The sequence below is a fragment of the Sphaeramia orbicularis genome, chromosome 22 (genome assembly GCF_902148855.1).
Source record: "Sphaeramia orbicularis chromosome 22, fSphaOr1.1, whole genome shotgun sequence".
Classification (NCBI taxonomy): domain Eukaryota; kingdom Metazoa; phylum Chordata; class Actinopteri; order Kurtiformes; family Apogonidae; genus Sphaeramia; species Sphaeramia orbicularis.
Window position 1 is genome coordinate 30732587 of NC_043978.1, and position 22431 is coordinate 30755017.

At 38.6% G+C, this 22431-nt stretch overlaps 1 protein-coding gene across 1 annotated transcript; it reads left to right on the forward strand.

Annotated features, from left to right (window-relative positions):
* Nucleotides 1–303: 303 nt before the first annotated feature.
* Nucleotides 304–20925, forward strand: LOC115413933 (protein LBH-like). The gene is given in 4 exon segments (XM_030127070.1): nucleotides 304–514; nucleotides 10098–10144; nucleotides 10147–10199; nucleotides 19058–20925. Coding segments are annotated over 4 exon segments (360 nt in total). The 5' UTR covers nucleotides 304–485; the 3' UTR covers nucleotides 19289–20925.
* Nucleotides 20926–22431: the final 1506 nt, after the last annotated feature.

The window sequence follows — 22431 nt, forward strand, 5'->3', positions numbered from 1 at the left end:
TATGTTTTTGTCATTCAAGACGTGTTAAGACTGTCATTTTGTTGCCTTGGAGACTACAAATCAATAGCATCATGCAGTATCTTTCTTCTTGACCATTCCCAATGAGGAGCTCCAGTCACTGCTGCCGTCATCCAGAGTGGGGGGTGGGGGGTGAGGGGTGGAGAGAGAGAGTGAGTGGGGGGGGGGTCACCTGGGCTCTGATTGGCTGCCGCTGATAATAGGCTGCCATTGAGGATTTCTGGCTCGTGCGGACGGGAGGTGTGTTCCTCGCGGCGCAAGTGCACGCCTCCCGTATAAATACTGCGCGCAACGGTGTCTTTGATCAGACGAACAAATTAACGGGTCCGTCCGGACACAGTCACACTTTAGCAGCACTGTTACTTTCGGTTTGTTGGCGCGTGCATCCTGTGTGAAAAAGAAAAGAAAAGTAACGAAGAGAAGCTGTCAAATCAGATTCTATAATCAGCAGAAGCAGGTGTGAATTCATGTCTGTGTTCTCTCCGCACATTTACTGGTGAGTACCTATCTTATTTCCACTTTGACTTTTATCTGCACATGTGTGAACAGCGACGTTTCATGTAATTTTTTTTTTTGTTTGTTTTTTGTTTTTTATTGTACCAAACGGTACACTCATTGCTTTTCACCTGACTTGTACTATCACATGGATGGAACTATAGTTGTGGCTCATTTTCCTTGGTGATTTCCCTCTTTTGTTGTTACACCCACTTATGTTTCCTTTCGAGATTTTCTGTGGGGTGTTGCCCCTGAAATTGTAAATGTCACACAGGGCCTACAAACTGGAAAAATACTACACTGAACATTTGTGCCTCCAAGCTTCTGCAATATGATGAGTGGTTCATTCTCAGCACGATCACTCTCCTTTCCCATACTTTGTTTGGACAGTGAAGTATGCATAAGCTGACTTCACTAGCCAACTCATTTTAGTTCACAGTCCAATGTGACCCCAAGCAAGCCGGGTCAGTAAAATAATAATATAAACAGACTACCTGTAAATAATGACAACTCCAAATTTATCTTTGCTTTTGTGCGAAAAGGTAAAATTACACTATGAAAATAAGAATAATCTGAACTATCTGAATTTTCTGTCAGTTACCAATGTTTATTAGAACTTACAGACCATTAAAGTACAAAATGGGGATCTGGAACTGAAAAATGTAGTAGTTTATGATCAATACAACTTGTTGAGACTCGTGACACCCTTACCTGTTAATTTCTTCTGTGTAACTAATTTTTGTACTTCATCCCATGGCCCAGATTGTACCCTTTGCTGGGCCTGTTTTGGGCCGTGGGCCGTATGTTTGACACCTGTGCTTTACTCTGTCCATTTAAAACTGTGTACTAGGACACTGCTTAATCTGCAGGTGCAACTGGAGAGCGATATGCAATCTGTCTCTGTCTCTGACTGTAACTCACCTTTCTGTTGATCAGAGGTAGAAACAAAGGATAAAAATACTGTGGTGTGATGTTGTTTTTCTGATAACTTTTCACTTTTACTCCCATTATTTTAACATGCATATCTGCATATTCTACTCTTTAGGCTTTAGTTTGAAGGCATATTAGGAGAATTATCAGTTATTTTCAGACTTTGCTGTAATTGGATTAGACAGAAATGCATAAGATGTGGCACCAAAATGTAATTAAATTAAAATATGAGAAAGAAGTAATGGGGCAAAACTGATATGAAAAGGCTTTATATAGTTTCATTTTTATTAGATATATTGTTTTTATTTTATTCAGAGGTAGAATGGTTTAAAAGTCTTATTAGTATATTAACACGACGTGAGGTTTTACAGTTTCCTTATAAATGTCCTTCAGACTCCTACTTTTACTTGCATATAGCTCAGAGCCTGTTTATCACTTGAACTGTTTTAAAGAAGTTGGATGAGTACTTTTACTTTTACCAGAGTCAAGTATCTGGAGTAAAGCTAGTATTTACCGCTAGTCAGAGTGTCCACTACTCAGTTTGCCTCTTAATACAGGAATCGAGATGCATTTGTTTCATATGAGCCTCTTTATGCAGACTATAATGTGTTGAATGTTTTTCCTGTTTGCAGAGAGGATATGCAAGTCGCTTTGAAACACTGCTATTTTTTCAAGTGTTCTTCAAACCTCAGCAGGCTTGTCTACCAGGAAGTTCAGAAACGACCTCTTTACTGTAACCGCACTTTCTGCTTTCAGTATAAGGCCCGTCTCTGTTCTGTTAGGTTACTTTGGTTTTTTGCTTTGTGTTCAGGGCTATATCATAACAGCACGATGCAACTTTTAAGTATGTTGTTGCTGCAGTGTTTCTTTTTTCTTTTCATCTTTATAACATCTTAATTTCAACATATTTACATACGTTTAGCTCTAGAAGTGAAGCATTTTAACTGGAGTAAAATATGATTAAAATGATCATTTGATATATTTTGTTGCTAATAACTCATTTTCACATGTATTTTTAAGACAAAATACACACTGTCTTGACAAATTTTGAGTTAAATGTCGTGATATTTTTACTTCATAAACACTTATCAGATTTTATAGACATGGACAAACATTTTCTCACTTTATTGCATTAGTAATATATATATTTAACTCCAATATAACATTGTAAGTACTTTTGTTTATCTGAATAATTAAAGTTACTGGTTTAACATCAGGAAATAATGAATGTTTTCCACCGGAATAGTTTCATCCAGGGTGGGATTAGGGGGGGAAAAGTCAATGCAGATTTTTCTTTACGTTGAAATGCATTTCTGGAATTAGTCACATAATGTGTCACAGGATTAAGTTGCCAGACATACAGAATATTCAACTCCCATATGCATCACTAAAGATTAACATGAACCACAGGAGTGTTAACTGATCCATGATGCGTTTTCAGTGGCAGGGAGATCTTTCATTCCACTGCACTGCTGGGGGTCTTTCTCAGCCCCCACCCACATACCTGCAAAAGCTTAGTGCTGGCACTGAACATCGCCAGCTTTGCCCTGTCGCCAAGCAGCCTGAGATTTATGACAGTAGTAGTAAGAAAGGAGGGGGTTGGCAGAGGGGAAACAATGTAGATAATGCAAGATGTGACACAGGACGTACATTAGGAGAGATTGTATAAGAGGCCACTTGGGCCCCTGTCCAGACCCCAACATGATGGCATTAGTGCTGTACAATCAGGCACATGAACCTGACGTTCTGCTGAAACTACTGTGAAAGCCTAGTTAGTAGAAGGGACCAACTACTTAACACTTAACAAAGAAATAACTACAACAGCAATACCCTGGGAAAAATCTAGTTTGATTTGATTAGAACTACTAAAATGTTTAGACTGAATATGTAATTTTGTAAAGTTTTAGTATTTCTGTGCAGTTTTAGGTGCTTAATGTAACTGAGATAAGGGTTCCCACAGGGTCTTAAAAAGTCTTAAAAGTCTTGAATGTACAAATCTGCATTTAATACCTTTGAAAAGGTAAAAATGGTAAGCCTTAATTAATGTTGCCATAAGCTTGTTTGCTGTATTGTGTTTAAATGTGTCTGGGAAATGTCCAAGCTGAACAGAAACATTATTCTAATCTGTTTCACCCATTCCAACCTGACAATTTATATTGAAATTAAGAACCAATTATTGCCAACTTTGCAGCCCCCGATGAGAAATGAGTCGGAACAGTGGGAATCAAGGAATTGGAGTAAATAAATACATTTTAGGAGTCACACATTTTTGGCAGTATCGCCTTGAAATGGGCATAAAATTCTGTTCTAAGTAGTCTTAAAAAAGTCTTAAAAAGCTGTAGGAACCCTGTGAAATGAAAATGTAAATCCCAAAAAGAATTGACCAACAGTGGTGAAACAGTAGTAAAGGAAAGTATTTAACATGCACCCTTAAAATGTGTCTGTCATCAGTTTTGTAACATCTGACAAGTACACTCTGTGCTAAAACTGTCTTCAATGTACAACCTTGTTAGAAGAGTCGAGTGGTGATAGTGAAAGGAATAAGGGCTTTGAATAGAGTAGATGGAATATAATGTCATAGAAATAAAAGATTCTTCAACTTCTATGGACCAAAATCTATAGTTGTGGTGGATTTAGTGTAGAGAAAATGTAAATGGTCAATAACTATTTGAGTCGCTATGCATCTTTGGATATACTTGACACTACTTAAAGATGCAACAGAACAAATTGCGATCATTGATGGTCTTGAAAGTGATTTATGCCAAAATCCAAGTAAAATGAACAGATTGGACATATTGAGATTTTAATCATATTTTAATGAATTTTTCTGCATTTAGAATAACCACTAGAAAATGCCGTTAAACGATCAGTTCAGTTACATACTATAGTTTACTGGTTCCTAATGATGTGATTTTAATTAATGCTTTACAGAATTATTTGACCACATAAAGGCGTTATCATCCAAATGCCAACTATAACACGTACATCCATGCTAATGTTACTGCTGCTTTTCATAAACCTGTACTCTGACCTGAGCTACAGGAGCATGATCAGTGTAGAATATAATTAAAGATAAGCTCTTGACGATGGAAAAGTAGAGATGGTTAAGGTATAGCCTATTGCTCCACTAATCACTAGGTCAGTGCGTTAAGTCTATTGGTTCATCACTGTGTCAGTGTTACTACTGTCTGGAAATACTGCAGTCTGTCACACCATGTCCTGTTCAGGAGGTAATAAGGTTCAGGATGACGACTTTAACTCTTTAATGTAACCGGAACTAAAAAAAAAAAAAAAAAAAAAGTTGCCTATGTCAATGTTGCTAATCCTTTTAATGTAATTTGGACACATGGTACTTGCCTGTCCTGACTGTCCATCTGTGTCCCGGCTGGGTGTGACATTAGGAAGTTGGCACGTCCAGGTCTGCATTCTCTGGCCTGGGTCAAAGGGTTTACTGATGGAGAATGTGCCGTCTGCCACACCAGACTGATGAATGAGTCAACAAACTGTCTCTTGGATTTTTACTAAACAATCAGTCTGGATATTAAAATGTTGTGTTTGTGACGCCAGAAGCAGCAGCAGCGGTGGTGATGGTGTAGTAGTAGTGGAACGTGTCTGACCTGGAAATCAGTCTCAAAACCAGTTTCTGAGTGTCTTGATCTCTTGTCTGATTCATTTGCATTTTTATTCAGCCTTGTTTTGGTTTCAAACAAACTGTACTCAAGACTCCAGTTGTAGGGATATCACTAAACTGTACATTATCAGATGTAAAAGTATGGAAAACTTGGCTGCTTCAAAGTTTTCATGGTGGAGCAGTGTGTCAGTTCTGCAGTGCAGTATTTACCAAGACATCTGCAGCCACGTCAAACATTTAGTGGCACTCAGGAATTATCAAGAAAGGAAGTGTTATGTGATGGAAAGAGAGTAACCATCTGCCTCTTCAGGAATCTCACATGTCATGTTAGACATTTTTGGATACTATATGTCTGTTTCCACCTATTCAACACTTAGCTAAGTGTGTTTTTTGCATTATTGCAACCCAGTATCTATCACAAACCTAATTTTTTCTATGTGTGTGTAAGATTAATTTTATTTTTAATGTAGAAGATTTATTCTTTTGTAATAATAAAGTGGAGTCACTAGTGTGTGTTCATTTGACAATATTCTGGGCTCATTTTGAGTTTAATCTTAAATCATTCTTGTTGACTGCTTTGGCTCACCAGCTAATGTTTGCTAATTTCACCTTTTTTTTCGGGGGGGGGGGGGGTGTTGTCATATTTTCATATTTTGCTAAACCCACTTTTATTAGTCTTAGGTACATTTATTTGTGTATTTGAACCCTAACAGTTCAGAAAGTTTGAATTTGATCCCTCCACTTGCTGCAAAGATATCTTTATATTCATTTTGGCAAAAAATTAAGTGGATTTCTACTACCTGTTTTAATTCCTGCTAATTTGTTATGTTTTATAACTAGTTGCGTCACAACATTTGCACATATAAGGTCAAGACTTCTGACGAACATTTCTCCAAGTACAACATAATTGTTTGTCAGCAGCAGCAGTTGTACTCCACATTGAAAATATGTCCAAACTTCGATCCGATTTCCTAAAATGTTCAGTTGCTGGTTGCATTAATGAATACAAGTGGCTGAACTGGACAGAAAGTACAGTCAACAACCTGGAGGAGGTGGGGTGTGAAGTGGCTCATTTGGATTTAAAGGGCCAGCGCTCGAAACGACCTTTCTGGTGTCATTACTCAGAAATAGGGTTGAAGATGGACCTGTGGAGTTGAATTAATGAAGAATTCAGACCCAAGCATAGCATTTACAGTTTATGGAGACAACAGGGAAATGTTTTAAAATGCGTAATTCCACTTGAAAAAGAAAAATACTACTCCTTTAAAGAAAAATGCAAATATAATTTTTATTCATTCTCTTTATATCCCGGGAAATGCTGTCATTTACTCAATAGTATTACAGGAAGTACAATTCACACACAGAATATATCAGTTTTGTGGTGATGCAGGGATGTAACATTCAGTCAGTCAGTATTGTCTTTGATATTGAGGGGACATGGTATGTGGTGACAAATTGCTCCTCCTAAATGACATTTTGCTCATGATAAATCATAAGACAGGTATGCCTGAATGTTCGTGCTGTGTGTCTGGTCATGGCTTTGACTTTGACTACAACGCTGGGCAGTGGTTGCACAACTGTCGGCCGTACTGTTTTTTTTTTTTTTTTGTCATACATTTACAGGTTGGTTATTCAAAGAACATATACTGTGTATCTGACGTCTCTAGGAAGACAGTGTTCCATTTGGAAAGAAAAAAAAATGGACATAATGTTCAGACTTCTGAAAGTTGAAGCGCTAATAGATATGATTGGTGTGCTTGTATGTTTGTTTCCTCCAGGTCGACTTGTTACTCCTGCACCCCCCACTTCCTTCTTATTGTGCCCCTTTATGTTTTATTAGGCCGATGTTCTGTTATTCTTAGCCGAGCAGGATGTTTATACGATCCCTGAACAGAAATATGACTGGCAAGGCCTCAGTGTTTATCTTTCTTTCCCTCTCTCTCTTCCCTTCTCATCTGCTCAGGTCTTCACCGTTGGCTCTTCCTCCCTCCTCCTTCCTTCTCCTCCTCTGCTTTTTGCATGCCTCCGTCACTCCTCTCCTCCTACACCCCACTCCAGGTTGAAAAAAAGTGCAAGAGCAAGCCCCAGCTGACTTATTTTTTCCATGTTAAACCTTGCATATCCTCACGGCTCCTTTTTTATTTTTGGATATCCGGCTTATTGTATGCATGTGGTCTGACTGGTGGAGTAAAGGTTACTTCATGGTGATTTGATGAGGCTTTCTAGAGTTTTGGACCACCCGGCGTCCAGCTGAGGTGTCGGTCTTTGCTAGGGCTGTGCAATTATGGCTAAAAATTATATGATAAATGTCCGATCACCAAGTTTAACAGCTGCTGCTGCTTTGGTCCTGATGATTATTAATGTTTTTAAAATATTCTTTATGATCAGAACATGACAGACACTTAACAAGGCAATAAAATAAGAATGATACTTATTTCAGTGTAATTAATGACTGTATTGTGATAGCAGTCATTACCATATTGTTGTTTTTCTTATGATTTTATCACCAAGGTTATTTTTAATGGCCTACCTCTTAGATTTCTGGAATAATTCACAGCTTGGCAAGTGATTTGTTTATATAAAAATACATTGTGATCATTTTATCACCCAGCCCTCCTTAAAACATAAGCAACTTGAATTACAGTGCTTTGAATGTTCCAGATCTAAACCTACGTAATGACTTTTTTTTTTTTTTTAATCCGTCTAAAACAAGCATGCGTTAAATTTAAGGTGATTAATGTGTTACTAAACATGGAGGTATGATTATGTTCATAAAGAGGAAGCTCTGTACAGTGAGTTTCGAATGAGTCATAGATTGAGACAAAAAGGCAGAAATTCCAGCGGAGAATATGTTTCATGTTGTAACCACACATAAAGTGACAACAGTGCTGAATTAAAATGTCATCTATACGATGAAGTGTGGGTTATGAGTAAGACTGTAGTGAAGGCTGTGTTTACATAATCATTCAGTCACTACTTTTATGAAATGCATGTTTTAATCTGTAGCGTGGTATGATTGTTCACCATTCTACTGCAACCAAAAATAAACATTTTTATTTAGACTTCAAAGTAGGTCAAAAAAGGGAAAACATGAATCCACTGAATCAGAAAATGTGACGATATGAGTAAGCTCCTTGTTCAGTTTTCTTTGTCCTTTAAAGCCAGAGACCACACGAACCACAAGCCTGTGGCCACTGACCAAAAGGCACCACGCTTTAAATAGAACGCGTGAGAAGGCCGCTCAGCATCTCATCTCAAGACAGCGTCCATGTCAGTCCTGTGACCTGCTTTGAGCTGTACGATAACAATACCGGCTAGTGGATGCACTGAACATGGATAAACAGCCTCTTGTTAACTTTCATCTAAAATGGAAAGTTTGGCCCAGCCTTGATGGAACTGAGTGCATTGAGTTCCTCCACAGTCAAATACCGCAGCACGCCCCCAGCACACTCTCACAATGACTGTGTTCTGTTGCTGTTAGTGCAAGAGCACATCATCCTGTATTTAGAGACAGTCACCTTATTGCACACTATGTCATGAATCGTGCAGCTCTTCTCAGTATTGAAGCAGCAGAGCATTGATGGTTGGTGTGTTGTGGTCAAGAGGAGTCTAAACAAACTCTGTAACGTGGGAAGTAGAACAACTAGTTTTCAACTCTGTGCATCACCAGGCACTTGATCATCAATTTGTCCTGAAGGTCCTCCAGTATTTGTTGCAGCAGAAATTTACATCAGCTGTATACAATTGCAGAAAAAATAATTAGACCACCCATGTTTTCTTCAATTTCTTGTTCATTTTAATGCCTGGTACAACTAAAGGTAGATCTGTTTAGACAAATATGATAACAAAAATATCTCATAAGAGTTTAATTTCAGAGCTGAAATCTAGACATTTTCCATGTTTTCTTGAAAATAACCAAAATCACTTCAGTTCTTATATCGATATCTGTCATTGTACTGCCAAAAACAGTGCTTTTAGACATTCCATGTTTTCTTTTCTCTCTGTTTTAGTCACATGATACACACAGGAGTTAGTACTTGGTTGCATAACCATTGTTTTTAAGGACTTTTGATGGTCTAATAATTTTTTCCGTGACTGCATATATCTGTGAAAACACAATAATAAATGCCACCTTTTGTTTCAGTGTTATGTTACTTGTGTTCAACAAGAGCAGGAGTGGACAACACTCTTAGATACCGACTTGAATAAAATGCATGAAGTGCTGATTTATATAAAGCTACTTAAATGTGCTTTATGTTGGGCTATTTACCATCAAAACTTTCTTGTGTACTACTATTTTTATGTAGGTAGTCATTTCATTGTAACCCCAATCAATTCAGATCCAGTATCAATATTCCAGCCTATATATTGTACGGTGATGTATTGAATTGTGCATTAGGTATCAACATTCAGAGAAAGGCTTGCTCTGTCTCATAGTTGTGACAGGATGCCAGTAACGTTCACAACCAGTTCTTAGACAGTTAACACCTTCAGCTTCGTCAGCCTAACGGGGGTCTTTCTGTATTGCTTTGAGGATCTGGCAGGGCGGATTCAAAATGGACCAGTTCCAACTCTCTAATCATGAGTGGCCAAAGGGTATAATTTTTGGTTCCTGAGTTCTAATCCTGGATAAGCCCTCAAATTGAGTGGAGGAGAAACCAAAATAACCAAGGTGAAAAAGAACAAATTGAAGCATAAGCAAGTGCATTAGTTATTTAACAAAAGAAAATTAGCTCAAATTATTCAGTAAGGATCAACTAAAAAAACAGGTTTCTACAAGCTACTCGAAAAACTAAGTCAAATAATTAAACTAGAAACACAGTGTACAACATACAAAACCAACAGCAGCTCACTGGGAGGTATTAGACAAGACACAAGGACGCACGACAGAACACATGTAAAATATAATCTATTGTGTGTGTTTTCTGTTGGGATGTTATGGTGTTGGAAACATATTTGCTTTTCATTTTATGTTGCATGTTGTTGCTTATGATCATAGTTTGTTTCTCCTTCATCCTTGCAGCCCAGTGTTTGTGCCCAGCCGAGATATGACTGAGGTGATGATCAACAGCACCCCATGGAGGACATGAGGCTCAGCCCCAGCAAGGACAGACTCTCCTTCCAGGTAGGACACACATGAACACGCGAGACACTGCTTCTCTCCCAATTCCCCATCTCTACATATTTATGTGGCATGGTCATTTTCTACCTGTCTTCAGTTATTCATTATCATGAATTGGATCGGCATCAGCGTGGTCATGTGGGAGCAGCCACCACCATTTCTGAATTTTGACCACAGCTTGCCATTTTCTCAGGGATTTTTATATCCTGTATGGAACAGAGGGGATTTTGCAGTCAATTCATCTTTTTTTCTTAATTTTATGCAAGACAAAACATAATGGTGTCTTTGTCATTGCAAGGTTTAGAACAGCTGCATTCTTCAGATATTTAAATGCATAATATTTCTTCATTAATCAAAATAGATGGATAGATGGTGTGAAAATAAATAGCACTATATTATGCATTTTTGACTTTTTTGTATCATGACAGATGCCTACAACGTTCGAAAAGAGAAATGCATATATATATATATATATATATATATATATATATATATATATATTTTTTTTTTTTTTTTTAATTTATTTATTTATTTTTTTCCAGACTAGCATTAATAACGTTATTTGCAGCCATTTGATTTGAACATGACATGAATATACTTCACTAAATGAAAGTAAATAAAAAGTTAAATTACCTCACGCTCTGAACATGATTCCTGCCTGTGTCATGTCACCACTAGCATTTTCATCTGTAACTGTGGTGAAAACAGCTCCCATGATCCCACTCTTCTACTACTGTTGTCATTTCTATGCACTAGCATGTAACGGGTTAGAAATGGAGTTGCATCAATAAACAGCTTTTAGCACTGAACGGGCTCCCTTACAAACAGCAATATGTAAAATTTACATAAAGAGTCTAAAGTTATATTGCATAAAGGTGGTTTTAATGATCCGTCTGATAAAGAACAGTGGTTTTATCTCTAAACTGAAGCCTTTTTTTGTTCATAGACCTGTCCAGTAGGTTATATGAGGTAACCCTTTATCATAACTCTCTTTCAGGAAACTCTTATCTTTAGTTCACTGTGGCTTGACACAGAAATAAACATTGTAGATTCAGTGAGATGAGAGTAAGAGCCATCAGGTGGTCCTGACAAGCTGCTTCCACTGGCTTTGTTTTACTGTCACTTCAGCTGGGCCATTTTGGAAACAAAACTACTTAACATGCACATGTTGTTACTAGTAGCTTTTGGTAGTATTTACTGTCACAGTTTACTCATAGTGAACAAAGAAGGCATTAACATTTTACGACTTGTACTGAAACACAGTTTCCCTGAAAGTATATCTCATACTGAAACTAATTAAATTAAGTAGTCTTAAGTGTGCTTTCAATAGTTTTCAATTGTACATCCATCAAAATCAAAACTTTAAATATCACACATTTTCATGTTTGGGATAGGTGGAAGAGTTGGTGTTTGGATAAAAGATAGAACTGACTCAGTGAATAAATAATGGCTAAATGTAAGAAAATGTATTTGTAAAATGCAAAGTTCGCTGAATTACATGAAACAAGCAAAATGCCACACTGAATGGAAACTGCCAGTTTTTTGCAAAGATCTTGCTCTAATGACTGGAGAGATGGGATGCTGTGTAAAGTCTTCCCCAGATCCTAAAGATTCTCAATAGCCGTTTTCAGACCGGCCAGTCCAGTATCGGAACCGGTTCCCACACCAGTTACACTGGGAACCAAAGTACTTTCCCATAAACGGCCCACTCTCATACCATTATGTCAGAGGACATTGCTTTGCCACCAAAAAAAAAAGGCCATACTAAAGCAGATGTGTTCACGGCAGAGAAAATAACAGTGCTATTGACTACCTGCGAGCATTTGTATTCTTAATACAGATCACTATTTATCTGCACTAAGCCATGCTACAACATCTGCTGTGGAGAAGAAGGCAGCAACACTGAATCCAGAGATGTAACCTCAGCTGGCCAACACGGATCAACCTGGTTTCTGTTCCTGAACACCGGTTCAAAATTAGGTGCACCAAAACGGTTCTCTGTCAGTCTGAAAACGGCTAATGTGATTCAGGTCTGGACTCTGTGGTGGCCAATTCATGTGTGAAAATGATGCCTCAAGGTCCCTGAACCACCCTTTAAAAAGACCAATGACCAGATGAATCCTGGCATTGTCCAATTTTTATGCTCTCTAGTAAAGTAATGATAATTCAAGATATAGGATGCTACTCACTGCATCATTTGGGGTTAAATAACTGGTTTCAAGCTAGAATATATTAATCAGTGCAGTAATCCATCCAATGTAAGGTTCTTGCCTTTTTTTTTCCATTGTAAAATCCAGGTGGTGACTTGTTTTTGGCTGGGTATGTCACCAAAACTAGTATACTGCTTATCATGAATATTTGTATAATACTATAGGATAAACATGCACATGAATTTCACAAAAAATTGTAATGCATTTAGATGGAAATCCAACTCTGTCAGAGCTTTTGTTCAGACACAGCTCGCTCCATTCACTATGTCGATATTTACTCGGAGAGGATGTAGACTGACCCAGAGGAAGAAGCTGGCTTCCTTTCTCAACAGTTCACACCCCAGCTGCGAGTCTGTCTGAGAGGAACAGATGAGGGGGAAGCGGCAGAAAAGGACGCTGCCAATGTGCCACTTCTCTGCTCTTTTCCATGCTCACTCTGGATTTCCGCACCTCAGCCAATTTGCCCAAGGTCCCGGCCGTTCCTTAGAGAAGCCATGTATGAACCAGTGACTCCAGCAGCAGTCACTTCCTCCATAATGAGCATCAGGGGCTTTGACCATTAAATTCCAGCTGCACCTACTGAAAGGTATTGAAATGACTTCGGCCTACGAAAGAAAGATGAGTCAGTGGTTATGATTTACTGAATTATCATCTCAAAAGGCACTGACATGATTCAGGCTTGTAGCTCGCCCTCCCCCCTCCCCAACAGCCCACCTCACACACCCCAAAAAGAGCCTAAAATAGTACACATTGTGCTTGGCTGATGTGTCGTAGCTTCCTGCCGCTGGAAGTGAAACAAGTTATGACATGTGTTAGCTAGGGGTCCAAAGGCAAGGTCACTTACTGCCTTAACTCCCCCTCAGTGGTGACGCACAGTGAGGATTGGCAGCACAGGCCAGGAAAAGCAGGATCCACACACGACTTCAGACATGAACAGTCATACTCGCACATAATTACACAAACATAATCACACCTCTTGGCACGGTTCTTTGCGCAGCTGTCCTCAGAGAATGCACAGGCCGCAGACGGACGCATGCACGCTTTCATTACCTGACAAATTCTCACATTCGCACAACATATTTACAGCTTTTTGTCTTTTTCCCCTCCCCTCTCATTTGTCTCCTATGGAATGCACTGAGACTTGGACACAGCTGGATCTTCTCTGTCTCTTCTCGTCTCTGTCTCTCTCCTGCCTCATCTAATGCTTTCTTTCCACTCGGCTCCTTGCCCAGACAGCGACACTGCCCCCTCACCCCACCCCCCCCATAATGTCTTGGAATGAAATATGCAGGTCTAAAAATATTCATCCACTTTATCCAAACAACAGCAAAAAATGCTGTTCTTGGATCAGGAGCAGCGGGCCTTATTTCCCCTTGGGCCATTTCTCTGGTTCCTGAGAACAAAGAAAGTTGGACATCAATGTCCAGTCTCGTCAGGACAGAGAATGCATGTAATCCGTCCTGTCAGAACATCTCTCATGCCCTTCACTTCAGATCCAACATCTGAGTTTACCACACAGAATTCAACACAATTCAGTCTGCTTATATTAATGTTCTTTTTTTAAACTGTTACACTGACTCCATGTTACGACTGAGTAATATATTGTTTCAGAATTGTCGTCATACGGTTCTCATCTTCCAACAAGTCTATTAGAGAAGTCAGTCTGACAGAAAATATAAGGGTTTGCTGCTGCACAGTGAACCACCATCCACAATCATTTTTGACTTGTCACATAAACACAACATTGATCTGCTGGATCTTACATCATTCTTTGCCACCTTTATGAACTAGTCAGGACTGGCTGGTAAATGAGATAATAAGCATCATAACATTTGTTTTTCCTTAACCAATGATGGTCTGTGTGACAGAGGGAAGTTTGACACTTTGTCACTGACAGTAATTTGACTCCATTCACTAACTGGGCTCGACTGGTCTGATATTGTGAACATGTTGACATATCACTGTAACAGGTTATTTACAGGTGACATCATATCACAGCTCCCACTGTAAGCTTCAGGTGGGCCAGGGAGGGATTTTCTCTTGTTTTTTTTTTAAAGCCCATGTTTATGTCAGCTAATCAGTTCAATAACTACTGGGAGATTTTATCAAGTGACAATGGTTGCTGTTAATGAGCAGAAATGTAGGGAAATTTAACTCCAGAAAAATGGCTTGGGAACCTCTTTGTTTCAGTAGTATTTTTTACACTTTAATGTTGTACCATGGTAGATTTTTGACTAAAAACTAATTTAATTTAAACCTGGTTACACAAAAGACAAATACAGTGGAAGCCACTCTTCATGTTCAGTCTGTCCAAACAGATGATTATTAGATCCAAACCTGTAATTTGTCATCAGTCGTGAGTCTGACAGTTTTAATAGTGATAATCCGATCCATTTTCTTTGGAATGCTGCAGTAGTAAGAAATATCTCAGTACATTACTACGTTGTTACTTGTACATGGTTGTAAGAAGAAATGAACAAGATCTCCACTTTGGAATTAAAAGTGGGACAGTGAATTTGCAGCATGAAAACTGTCTATTCTATGACTTTTCACCCTATGTAGACATTGTTTCAGAACATTGATTCACTCGATGAGACTATATAGGAATAATTCTGTCTCTGGCTTTTTGATCAATTTTTTGAACAATAAGCATTTCTGTAGCATGACCACATTGATCCACGTCCTTAGTGATAGTTCACCAGTTCTCTGAGATTCATTAATCTAATGATGGTAAGTTGATTAACATCACATAACATAACACAAACATCTCATTGAATGTGGATTTCTAAATTAATCCACATCTGTTGTCTGGAATAGTAGTTGAAGTAGTGACATGCACTCCTTTGTTAGCAGGAAAAACTTTACGCTCAGTTGGAAAAACAGCTCCTCTTTATAACATAAGGATCACATCTAGCATGTTTCTAATATCATCTAAACCAGCACAGTCCACACTTTCCTATATTTCATCCATTCTGCTGTTGAGTTTTGCCCTCTATCTGAATTTCGCATGCCACCAAAATCCTATGTTGCAAACAATCTACTTGTCCACTTATCCACTATGACTATGATTTATCTAATAATCGCTCAACACCACCTGAAAAATAGGCAAGGAATAAGAAAACATTTTAAAAAATTAAGCTTTAATTGCATGAACGGCAACACTGATGACGATCAGCACTCTGATGTTCTGTATGATGAGTACAAAACCAGATCTGAATGGCATCCAAAGCAAAACAGTGTTTGGATGCTTTTGCTAGTATTACACCATATGAGACCTTTCTAATAGAAGTGATAGTCATATTTATTATTTTTTCCTATCGCAATATATATTCTACACAAAAAAATTAAGTCTTAGTTGTTTGGTTTTTTTTCCCCACCATTGTGCGGTCTTACTCCATGTGTCTAGGAGTATTCATTGTTAACTGCTATTAGGATAAAATGTCTATTTATAAACACATTCCCAGTAAAACCTTTGTGTGTTATGTTTTTTTTTTTTTTTCAATTCATTTGCAATGCTCTGATTATGCTCTTGTATAATCTTCCGAGTAGTGGGTGGCATTGAATGAATTTGTAAGCAGCTATGAGCCGCTTGGCACAATCCCTTTCAAAGTGGTCAGATTAAACATGATGCAGCATTTACTGTAAGTCTCACCAGACACGCTGCACTTACACCGCTGATGGAACTGCTCCTTATGCAGCCTGTTTCTGACTCAGTACCTACATAGTTCAGTTGTACGGGGAATGTGGGATGGGCAGGAGTGGGTATGCCACTGGGATTTTTAAGCAACCACTTCCCATCACACATGTTTAGTCTTCACTTCTTCTCTGTTGTTTAGCCTTGTGGTCGCGTCTGCAACACTTCTGCGAGGCTCAGGAGGTGCTGGTATCCCACAGCCAGTTACCATTGATCAGAAATATGCTCACAAATAATTTCCTGCCTTCCCAGTTGGAAGCAGTGGTTGAAACATCCCACCCTGCATACACAGACCCTCCTCTCATTTTTGACAGTTAAAGGGATAATTTGTAATATTCCGCCTTTTAAAATTTAAATCATCAGTGTACATCTTTGGCATTATGTCAAAGATGTATTGCAGGTGTATGTGTATTTACAGCTTGGTGTGGCCTGACTTTTATCATACCAGTTTGTACTGCTAGAGTTAAATAATGGTATACTGCCCTCAGCCCGATATAAGAACAAGGGGCCCTGATGAGTTGGAGCCACAGGTTTAGGTCCATGTGAAGCTACTAGAAGAGGATGAATGGCCTCATGAGCTATGACAATGAAATGGGGGGGGGGGGGGGGGGGGGGGGGGGGCTTTAACTTAAAACTGTGTAAATGTGTTAATGAGATATAACCCAAAATTACATTTAATAACGTGGAGCCTATAAGTCAATATTATCAGTGTGTTGACCATTGGATGAAAGGTCGTAATAGTACAAATTTAAAACAAATGAGACTGAAGCTAAACAAAGAACAAGGCGTTGGACTGGTGTAGAATGGGACTGACAAAGATGACAGTGGTATGCACTGTAAAGCGGCTGGCCAGGTGTGCCCAGGGGTGCTAATAAGCTCCGCCCACCAGGACATGCAACCCAATGAACATAGGAAAAGACACACCTGCTCAAGCAAGTGAGCTGTAACCCCTGTTTAAAAAAAAAAAAAAGAACTCCATCAATCAGTAGTCAGTTTTCCATTGACCCTCAAATTGTGTGGATATAACTTGCCCATAAAAATTTACTTAATGGAAAAAACGACAATTTCGCAAAAAGTTTTTGCGCTGGCAAGAGGTGGTTTTTCGGGCGTAACGCAAATGGTATATCACGCAGAACTGCAATGGAAAGACCACAACTACAGTCACGTAAAAAAAAAAAAAAAAAAAAAAACGATGTTGACAGACGTTACAACAAGCGAAGAAGAAGAGTTGTTAAAGAAATATGGCACGGGGTATGTGAACACACCAGGAAACCAATCTTTTTTTTTAATTCAGTATATGATAGAGGGGAATCATGATGATGATATCTGTAAATCAGCACAATATTTACGTTCGTCACCATGTTTATGAAATGACTTCTCACGTCATCCCATGATAATAAACAAACAAATCATTGCATTTGTGATTTAATGGAAAAACCGACATTACGCACCTCTGTTTTTTCGACATTTAGTAAATATCGGTAATGTTTTGTGCAGATGTCCAATGGAAAAGCCACTAGTGTCATCACGGTTCATTTCATCACATGGCATGACTGGTTCATATTGTAACTGAATTTGTGAGGTGTAATTTATGTAACTTAAACATGAACACAGCAGCATGCTACTGCTGCATCAGTCAGTTATTTGTTTACATCCAAACTATAACATTAATAACACATCAGTCAACTAATATAGTGTTGTTGATTTGTTCCAATCAGCTGTGAGGTAAAATATTATGTCAAGGCAGTCTGGGGACTTTAAAGAGTACTTCTGGACTTCACTTCCTTGCCAGAAACATCTCTATTTTGCATATTGTGTATAGTTTCAGGAATCTGGCAGTGAACACAAAACCACCAACTTTCTGGTAAAACACCGTCCCCACTGTGGCTATTTTTGATGCTTAATCTTACAAATTATTCTGCTCACACTAATGATCTGACCACCAGCCAGTAGATGATTAGCTTGCACTAGCTCTTCCCAAGACCAACAATAAACCCTTAATTCCAACATACAAACCTAAAAAAGCCATCCTGATTCATGATAATGACTTCAATCAGAGCCTTATTTTGTTTTCGGGGGCTAAACATAGCAGACGCAACCAATTTCTGATGACAGTCTGCCCCCATGTTTGTTGTTTTTGTCTGAAGTTTGATTGATCACATAAGGTTCTGTGAGATCCGTGAGTACTGGGAATACAGAGTCCCTAATGCCACTCTGAAACTGTTAAATATAAACATCGAGTGTGTGGTCCTATGTCTGGGATGTGTTCTTTTGACTAAAATATAAAAAAGCTATAAAATACAGGGTGGGGAAGCAAAATTTACAATATTTTGAGGCAGGGATTGAAAGACAGTGTATGACCAATTAGTTTATTGAAAGTCATGAGAATTTATTTGCCACAAGAAAATTGACATAATAGAAAATATTTTTATTCTATGTGTCCTCCTTTTTTCTCAATAACTGCCTTCACACGCTTCCTGAAACTTGCGCAAGTGTTCCTCAAATATTGGGGTGAACACTTCTCCCATTCTTCTTTAATAGTATCTTCCAGACTTTCTCGTAATAGTTTTGCTCATAGTCATTCTCTTCTTTACATTATAAACAGTCTTTATGGACACTCCAACTATTTTTGAAATCTCCTTTGGTGTGACGAGTGCATTCAGCAAATCACACACTCTTTGCTTTCCTGATTACTCATATGGGCAAAAGTTTCTGAAAAGGCATGGATAATAGTGTTAGGTATGATTATGACATCAGTATATGTTTGGTTTCAAAACAATTGACGTAGTGCCTGCTGAGAAAAAACAACTAAATGTTCATTGTAAATTTTGCTTCCCCACCCTGTATGTCTGATCTCCCATGTTTTTTGTTTTTTTTTTTGGATCTCTATGGAAATCCTCAGCTGTGCACCAGACATTAAAAATGAATAATCTTTTCACCCTTGTCTCTTTTTGTAGATATTCCCCGACCCCTCAGACTTCGACCGCTGTTGTAAGCTCAAAGACCGTTTGCCCTCCATTGTGGTGGAACCAACAGAGGGAGAAGTTGAGAGCGGGGAGCTTCGCTGGCCTCCTGAAGAGTTCCTAGTCAGTGAAGAAGAGGAGGAGGAGGAGGATGAAGAGGAAGAAGAGGAGCAGAGTAATGGCCGCATCCAAAATGGACAGGTGGCACAGAATTCTCAGCACTAGAGACCGGTGCAGAGTCCACACTGTCACGCTCTCTTTTTTTTTTTTTTTTTTGTCTCTGATTGACTCCCCCTTTCACACACTGGTTTCACTGCACCTCGGCACTCCAACAGACTCGCATTCAATGTCAAGTGACGCCATCTTTGTTGCACTTGACGCCAAAGCAATACACACATGCAACACACCACCTCACAAATACACAATAAGAAAGTTATCCTCCTGGACTGCAAAGCCACCCAAACGGACTTGAAGAGATCAGACACGTCCACCTCCTTCCTACCAAGCCTACCACTGTGTGTCTCGGCCCAGAACCGGTTTGTTCCGTTTGGACAGCGGCGGCTCCGAGCCCTATGGACAGCCCTTTATTACTGCAGGGGCCACCGCTGCCGCCGCTCTGTACTTTCCTCCAAAATGGCTGGCATCATGACCCCAGAGACTTGATTCTCGCATACGTGTGGTACCAGTGAGGATTGTCGTCTACAGTACACTGTCCATGCCCGTGCTCGTTTGTGGATGGATATGTTAATAACTGTGATCTGCCACTGCTGTCTCTGTTTTGTCTGTCTGAGAAGTTAGTGATTTTGTCCTGTTACTTGGAAAAGTGGGTGTGTTCTTTTCATGTTAAAAAAAAGTTAATTTCCCCTTACATTTGTCTAAATTATGTTTTTATGTCAAATTGTTTCCGTTAAAAAAAAATGTGCTGGATTAATTTTACAGAAGTGAAAGAAAATAAACCAGCCTATTTGGTTTTCTGATGTACGTATGCATGTGATGCATTCACTTCCAAGGTTTGTTATGCTTTGAGGGCACAGTAATGCCTCCATATGTGGCCTCTTGAAGCCTCATGACAAAGCAAAACAGGATCTTTTTACTTTTTTTTTTTTTTTTTTTTTTTCCCAGGTTCAAAAGGGGAAAGTGGTTGAGGAAATGTGTCATGTTGGGGAAAACCCTGTGTCAGGAAGAACTGAATGAAGGATATGTAAATAGTTAATGAGCCAACCCCTGATGCCTTGTTGGTCATTGAGCTTGTTTTTTTGTAGGGGTTGTTGTTGTTCAACTAGAAAAACAGACCAAGTCTTTCTCCGAGCTATTCACATCTGAGCTAAAATGTGATCCCTCTTCCTGGTCCTTCTGAGTCTTCCTGTTTGTTTTTGACAAATATCATACTTTTTCAGGTCATGTGATCATAAGTTACATAAGTATATTGGCAATATCTGTGTTAAACTCTATTCAGTGTAACAAAAGCTGTTGATAGTATTCAGATCTGTTTGGCCGTGACATTTCCACAACTGTCTTTCTTTTCCTGTATCATAATTCGGTGTAAAAAAAAAAACCATTTGTTTGTAGAAAAGATCACACTTTATGTACAAAATCTGAGATACTGTTGAACAAGCATGACTTCTTTTTCTGTTTTTGTAATTTCTCATAAAGTGGCATTAGGGCTGTGTACAGAACATCTCTCTTTCTCCTGTCTGTCAACCTACAGGTCCCACATTGTCTTTGTAAAGCTCAGGGAGATAAGCCGCCATCTTTCTTTTGTTTTTTTTTTTGTTTTGTTTTGTTTTGTTTTTGTATTTAGACCACTTTTCTCTGTGAAAATTTACAGAGTCTGTAAATAAACATTTGACTTTGCTATCCAACTATGTGACTCTTGTGGGATTAACTATGAAGACTTTCATTTTCTGATGCAAGATAAAGCACATTGGCACATTTAAAGCCTGTTGAAACCTAAATACAAAGGTCTTATGTATAGAACAGATGAAATCAAATGGTAATACGTTGTTTTATGTTTTTGTTTAAACTTCATGAAATTGGCAGGTTACATTGGAGATCTTTTTATGCAATTAATTCAACAAAAAAAAATCCCAATCTATTGTCCCTCCCAGATGACCTCACTACCATTGGCAAACATTACATCCAGAACTTTCTACTTAATGTTAACATATATCACTCATAACTGTATTCTTAGTCTAAATTGAATGCTATGTAATGTTCTGATGTTGCTAACATGAGCTAACAAGATGTCCATAAAACCATAAGCAGTCTTATAGGCATGTGCACAGTTTGAGAAACAGTCTAAACAGCACAATGAGCCATTTCTGTAATAGTTATGAACATATGTTAATGAGAAACTCCGCTTTACTATTCATTTTTACTCATATTTCCAGTATTGTTTCAAAAAAAGCCTTTACTTCTGTTTACTTTCCTGTGAAACCCCCTTTTGCCCCCACTTATTTTCACCTGCTGTGGTTAGAGAAAAGCTGTATTACTTCCTGCCTGTCATCTCTCACATACAAGATCTCTCTCTACGAATGCAGATGCATGTGTCTAATATGTATATATAGAAGTGAGAGCAGGCCACATGCTACTTCCTGTCTTTAACTCACACAGAAGCATGCACAAGCTGCCTCCTGGTTACAGCAAAAGCTTGTTCCTGTGCACTGTTCTGCACTGAATGTCTTTGATTTCTACATTGTTCAAATATACCATGCGCGCCTTTATTTTACCAGCTTTTCCCATGAAATCAAGACAGACTATGAGGCCAAAATGCATGTTTTAGACTAATTTTAAAGTGAAATATCTTCTAATTTATGTGTTTTGCATGTAGCTAAAACACAAATTATATTACATCAGCTCGAAAAATAGATTATTAAATATTTGCCTAAGTTTAGGGTTATAGCCAGCAAGCATAAAACCAATGTAGGAGTATATTAAGGGTGTAATACTACTGATGGTCACAAGATACTGGTGCCGTAGACTTACATTGATCTTCTCTCTACAAATATTAAATGAACTGGGGTCTTTTCTGGGAGTTACTCTGGTTCTTGTAGTTGTGCTTTATGAATTACACCAGCCATACTGTGAAATTACTTTGTTACACAAATATTTGATGAATTTTACATCCAGTACGCTAGTATTTAGCTTAACTCACCAGTTGCTCCTCAGGCTGCTGTAGCTCCACCCTTTTGACCAAATATGGTCCCTTCTGGCTCCAAAATGGTCAACTTGGTGATCACGATAAATCTAAACTCCTGGCTTCAAATTGGCAATTGGGTATATCTACTGAAACTGGGTTTATTTTGGTATCTGGCACTTTGCCAGCTTTTTTAGACCCAATAATAAAAGAGAAATTTAGACATATTTCC